General features: G+C 35.5%; 1 protein-coding gene across 1 annotated transcript; it reads right to left on the bottom strand.

The window, feature by feature from the left end:
- Positions 1 to 1,385: 1,385 nt before the first annotated feature.
- Positions 1,386 to 3,654, bottom strand: LOC122503236. Its single transcript, XM_043613710.1, has 2 exons — positions 2,357 to 3,654; positions 1,386 to 1,524 (listed from the first exon to the last, which is right to left on the bottom strand). The coding sequence occupies exons 1-2, from the start codon at positions 3,451 to 3,453 to the stop codon at positions 1,485 to 1,487; spliced, it is 1,137 nt and encodes a 378-aa protein (XP_043469645.1). The 5' UTR covers positions 3,454 to 3,654; the 3' UTR covers positions 1,386 to 1,484.
- Positions 3,655 to 6,559: the final 2,905 nt, after the last annotated feature.

Here is a 6,559-nt window from a genome sequence, read left to right on the forward strand (position 1 = left end):
AAAACGTAAGTTTTTCGTAATTTCTTTTGTTTTTATCACCTAATTTGGTTTTTAGTGTTTAAAGATGGTTCGAAATTGTAAAAGAGTGTTGGGACCGACAAGTTATATTCTGTGTTTACTTTCGAGCAATAAAAAGTAACTTCTTTAACTTTTGTAATGATATGATTTTTATATGCTACGGAATTCGCTCTCCGGATGGAGTCCGGGTACCTTATTATTTTATTTAAGAACAATTTTAGGCGTAAAGCGCCATCTTTATATCAAAACAATAATTTACTAGTAGGGAGATTATTAGGACCAAATTTGGAAAAGGTGTAGTCATTAACTAGGCCAAATTTAAACCTTCGTAAGTAAGTATATTGTAACAAAATAATATTTAATAACAAAAGTAAATAATATAGGGGAATGTAGTCAAGGTTGGCCTACTGTCTAGGTAGGCCACTCGCGTTTTTTTGTCAAGTTCACTAGCGCCACCTACGCGCATTTTTGTCGAAGCTTGTCTTAGTGAAACCTAACTTTTTGTTCAATTACATTTTCGGAAAATCGAAAATTGTGTTTTCTGTGACGTCGGTACAAAAAAAGCTCAAAAAAAGTTTTGTGCATAATGTGAAAAACCATTAATAAAAGATAAAAAACAAATTGAATCGTCAAGGCAAGTATGCAGAAAATTTGTGGGACTCATGGTTGAAAGGAAAACAAAGTAAAAAATCGAATCCCGAAACGTATTTCTTTATGGTTACAACAATTCGGTAATGTTACTTACTGTCAAGGTCGGCCACTATGTGTTTAAAATGCGCAAAGATGAGGACGAGCTACTTCATTTGCAAAAACTGCAATTCTGTATAACTCATAATATAATTGATCATCTTATTAATATTTTTATTTAATTTTATTAATATTTTAGTGCAAAATTTTTTTTTATTTATATTTATTTTTTTATATTGTTTATTTTTATTATTTTGTTATTTCATTAAGTTACAAACTGTAAACAATAAAGAATCAATTTTCCGTAACTCCAAACATGTTATTTTATTTTTTAACGATTAATGCCCTTTGAATTTTAAACATGGCCGACCTTGACTGTAATGGCCAACCTGGACTACAAATTTTTTTTTTTTAAATCTTTATAACTTTTTCATTTTTAAACCTGTCAATTTACTTTGTACAGAAAAAATGTTCCTATTAAACAGGACTTTCCAACCATATACTTCAATTGTCCAAATTTATTTTTAAAAAAAAGTTATAAACAAAAGTCAAAAAGGTGGCCGACCTAGACTATGTTCCCCTATATAAAATAATACTAATAAAGTTAATACTTGAAAATTAATGAGAATTAAGAATTGAATAAAATTAAATGTAAAATATATATAACTAAAATGTTCGTAGAGAGCAGTTAGAATTTAATTAACAATAATAAAATAAAGAATATACAATTAATAACAAAATAGAGAATTTAAGTACATAAAATAGCCCTAGAGTCTCGCTCAGTTGTCGTTGACCAAGTTGCCATTTTCTCCTGAGAGTCTGTAAAATAAATAAAGAAAACCCGGTGTTAATAATTAACCCTTATTTGCCTTCCGTGGCATTTAACAAATTATTCGCGAAACCGTTCTAGAATTAGTTTCCGTATTTTACGTAACCGACGATTCCCTGAGCGCACTAGAAAATTAACCATTATGCTTCTAGGGGTTAATTCAAAATTTCGGCAAGCTACCGAAATTCTTGCCAGAACAATAAAATACGTGAATTTAAATTTGATCTATTAAGTTGACTCTAGGAACACAATTTCTACTCCTGAGAGCACCCGGGATAAGAATTTGTGTCCGTCGTCACCACGGGTGGACAGAAGAGCGCCTCTGGACACCGTGGGTGGTAAGCAAAGCATTTAAAACTAGAAAATGTCTAGCAACCTTCCACGAGAGCACCCCTGGTTAGTCGCCAAACACCTGGTAAAAGAAAGTTCGTTCGACCTAAGAGCACCTGGGTAGAACGAACATTTCTCTTGTCGGCATACTACTCACAGAAGAGCACCTCTCCTGAGTATAATGCCCATGAGTTCGTACCTGTTAGGCAAGAAGAGCACCTCGAGCCATGACGGTAGACGAACTGACGATCTACGATCGTGCAGCGAGGTACCTTGGTCTCTCGTGAGCTAGAGAGACGAACGAGTATGGAAGGGGAGAGAGAGACACGACTCTGCGTGCGCCGACGTTTCTCGCTCTCTCCAATGGCTAGCGCGACGACTATGGCAATTGCTTATGCATTGCAATATACCTTCGTTACATCCCCCCTTCTTTCAAAGCGAATTTTAATGAGCGTACGAAAAGAAATAAAAATAAAAAAATGTGCAACTTACGGAACCAATCTCGCATGCTTAATTAGACCAGTTTCCTTTACTATCCGGAGAACCCATTTAGCACCCGGAACAGGAATGCGAAACCGATCCGTACCTAAGGGTACTTGCACCCATGGACCACCAGGGAGACGCGCAACCCTAAATGGACGACCTTGCATCGACGTAGGCAGCGGAATTGGAAAATCCTCTGATGAACCCTCGAAGTTGGTGATATTATTGTTGAGGTCGGTCTCAAACTGCTGTTCAACGTCGATAACCTCGATGGCGTTAAGCACATTTAAATCCAAATTCGGCAAATCCTCCGTGATGTCGATAACTTCTTGCAAACTTGCAAAAAGATCGTCATAAGTTTGCGGGCAACCTTCCGACAACGTATCAAGACTAGGCTTCTTTAAAACGACCGGCGTGGTAAGTATTTCTTCCTTAATAATTAATGGTAAGGAACTTCTTTTTTTTTTAACTACCTCACTCGATTTTAAAATACAATTAACTAATTTTTTGTTTTCCTTTTTAGGACTAGCAGCAATGATGGCAATCTTCGGTTTCTTCACAGGTTTCTTCGGCTTCAACTTCACCATTTGTTTAGCAATTTTATTTTTCGCGATAAGTTTAATTTTTGAAATTGGATCCTTGTTGGTTGTGAGAATAATATCCGGTAACGTAGGTGACGGAATACGTTTCAATTGGACAATTGGAAACGCAGAATCCCTTAAAATGTTTTTAATTTTCTCCGTCTCTTTTCCACGCATTCTCTCTTCTTCTTTCTCTGCTATTTTAATCAAAATTTCCTCAAAATCTTCCTTATTAGATGAACTCGATTCACACACTACTTTTCCCGATAACTCGACCCGGGGTGGTTTAACAAGAGGTGCTTTTAATTTCAATAAATTATTTTTTCTAGTGACCCCTTGCTCAAAACTAAGTTCGAGTTCCGATTTTACAATTTCTGAAACTTCCGGCAAATCATTATGGAAATTAGATTGAAAAACGAAATCTAATTCTTCATCAACATAATTTAAATTATCGAGATCAAAAGCATTGATTTTAATCTGCTTCCGTATTTCCATTTGAAAAAGTTTTTCCGTAGTACGAGACATCGCAACAGGTTTCTCGGAACTGAATGAATATTTCGACGAAAAATGCTGAGATTTAAGTGGAATCCTTATCTTATCTCCGGGGAGAACGGGGACGACGGGGAAGACAACGAAACGAGAGGCAGTGTTATTCTGTAGACTTTTCGTCTACAAATTTCTTAATATCTTTTATGTGCACGTGTTTGAAAATTTTTCCCTCTAGATTTTTAAGATCAAAAATTACAGGAGAAATTTTTTTTTTAATAAAAAATGGACCACTAAATTTTTCCAATAATTTTGCGCTTTTTTCTGCATTTTATTGGAAAGATGAAAATTTCTTTTTAATACTTTTTCACCGATAATTGGACACCATTCTCTTTTTCTCAGATTATAATGTTTTTGTTGAGAATGAAAATTACGAGCAAGATTTAAACGAACTAATTCAAGAGCATTTTTAATTTTTTTAATACGAATATTGGTATTCGTATTATCTAGGGAGTTTAAACGCGAGTCTTGGAAACCTGGTGGTAGAAATTCACGGCCGGTGGTAAGGTAGGCTGGCGTATAACCTGTAGCTGAGTGGCGCGCGGTGTTGTAGGCGAACTGCAACTCCGGTAGATGGCGATCCCAGTCCGATTTCTTCTCGTCCATGAATTGTCGGATCATCGTCTTTATCACCTTGTTGACTCGTTCCACTGGATTACATTGAGGAGAATAAGGTGGTGTCAGACGGTGTGTAATACCAAAATCTTCCAAGAAATTTTTAAACTCGTTGCTAATGAATTGTCTGCCATTATCTGATACAATTATTCTTGGACATCCAAAACGAAAAAATATCTCTTTTAATGTAGAAATTAACAAAACAGTAGTCGCTTTCCTCAGAGGTTTGAATTCTGCCCACTTCGTAAATCTATCCTGGATAACACATAATATTGTGTTACCGGAAGTTGTCCTCGGAAGTGGTCCGACGAAATCCACGGATAACATTTCCCACGGATTTTCAACATTTGTAGAATGCAATTTATTATGAGCAGCTTGCTGAGAACTTTTATTCTTTTGACAATTTTCGCAGTTTCTTACATATTCAGTACCATCTCTAAGCATACCAGGCCAAAAGAAAAATTCTCCCAGACGAGCGAGAGTTTTTGCGACTCCCAGATGACCTGCAGTTGGTTCGTCGTGGACTTTTTTAAGGATGTCATCACGTTCTTCTTTCGGGATACATAATTTCCATTGTTCGTTATAAGGAGTTTCTTTGTAATCCAAGGAGTGAAGTACATGATGAAATAATCTTCCTTCTTCAATCCTGAAGTCCGGGTTTCGGTCTGGATGTTCTTGGGTTAATTTAAATTGGCGTTGATACCAGGGGCAAGATGGTAATTTATTTAATACTGAGACTTGAAGCGGCACACGAGATAAATAGTCAGGCAATCTATTTTCGATGCCTTTTTTATACCGAACTTCAAAATCCCATTGTGACAGCTCCATAATCCAGCGAGCCAAACGTCCAGAAGGAGTTTCAATGTTGTTCAGCCATTTTAGAGCCTGGTGGTCGGTGATCACGATGAAATGATAACCCTCAAGATAATGACGCATTTTCCACACACCCCATTTGACGGCTAAACATTCTAGTTCCGTTGCTGAATAATTTTTCTCCGCTGGGTTAAGAGTTCTACTGGCATATGCAATAACTACTTCTTCTTCTCCTTCATTTTGAGTTAAAACTGCTCCAAGTCCTAACAAACTTGCATCCGTTTGAAGAAAAAATGTTTTAGTCCAATCTGGACATGCTAACACCGGTGCTTCTGTAAATTTCCGTTTAATTTCGTCGAAAGCTGCCTGTTGATTCTCATCCCAATGCCAAACAGTGTCCTTTTTCAAAAGATGAATCAGCGGTGCAGTTAATTGAGAAATATTTAACAAAACGACGATACCACGAAATCATTCCAATAAATGACCTTAATTCTTTGATGTTTGTAGGGGGTTTAATTTCCAAAATGGCGTCCACCTTTTCTGGATCTGGATGAAGACCTTTTTCGTCGACTAAATGTCCTAGGTAAGTTAATTGTTTTCTCGCGAAAAAACATTTATCCCAATTTGGAATTAATTTGGCTTCACGTAATCTTTGAAACACTTGTTCTAGGAGATAAAGATGTTCTTCAAATGTTTCCGAGGTCACAACGATGTCATCGAGGTAAGAAAATACACTAGGTGCGAGTTCTGCTGGGATAACTAGATCGATTAATCGTTGGAAAGTTGCTGGTGCTGCGTGAAGACCAAATGGCATAACAAGAAATTCGAAAAGACCCAAACCAGGTACTGTAAAAGCTGTAAGTGGAATGCTTTCTTCGGTGAGTTGAACTTGCCAGTATCCATTTTTTAAATCCAATGTTGACAGGTATTTTGCTCCTTTAAGTTGATCGAGTATACTGGTAATGACAGTATCATTTATGAAAACAGACTTTTTGGATGTAACTTTTCTAAGAGTTATTTTGGTGATTTTAGTTAATAGAGTTAAACAAATAAAATTCTTGTAAAGTGATTTTTAATGCAGAATTTAGTGCTGAAGACGATGGTGTTAATGGAATTGCGATATTTTTAATATTACGGGTTTTGTGGATGTTTTCTTAAAAAAGTACTCGTGGGGTTAGGCAGCCAACACTAAATTTTTCGTCTTTTTGTGTTGATTTTATTGGTTCTTCTAAATGTTTTCTCTTTTTTTCCTACTCGAATTTAGTTTAAACTAAACATTGAATTTTATAAACCATTTTTTAAGAATAACAAATTTATAATTCCTTAAAATGTTAAATTGAATTTAATTAATGTTATTATTATAATATTATTCAAATGTAAATTTTTGAAGTTTACTAACAATATAAAAGTAATTTAAGGACAACTACCTTGTTATGTTTTACTAATTTTAACTTTAAGTTATGTTTTTTTAACTATTAAAATAGTTGGCTGCCTCACCCCACGTTTTTTCAAATATGCCAAAATGTGGTCCTTTGGAAAAAGGGTTGTAAAAATGTTCTATGGCGATTTTTTACCCAATAGGAAAAGCTTTATAACGCGATATTAAAATTGAAAAACTTATTTAAATAGCTGCTTCGCTAACCAAAATGTGCCATCT

The sequence above is a fragment of the Leptopilina heterotoma genome, unplaced genomic scaffold, assembly GCF_015476425.1.
Source record: "Leptopilina heterotoma isolate Lh14 unplaced genomic scaffold, ASM1547642v1 Lhet_251, whole genome shotgun sequence".
NCBI classification, from domain to species: Eukaryota; Metazoa; Arthropoda; class Insecta; order Hymenoptera; family Figitidae; genus Leptopilina; species Leptopilina heterotoma.

Excerpts from the sequence above, each read along its gene's own strand:
- LOC122503236 (XM_043613710.1), bottom strand. The coding sequence starts at position 3,453 with ATGTCTCGTACTACGGAAAAACTTTTTCAAATGGAAATACGGAAGCAG. Across the intron at positions 1,525-2,356 it reads AAGCATGCGAGATTGGTTCC|ACTCTCAGGAGAAAATGGCA; the intron begins GTAAGTTGCACA and ends TTTATTTTACAG.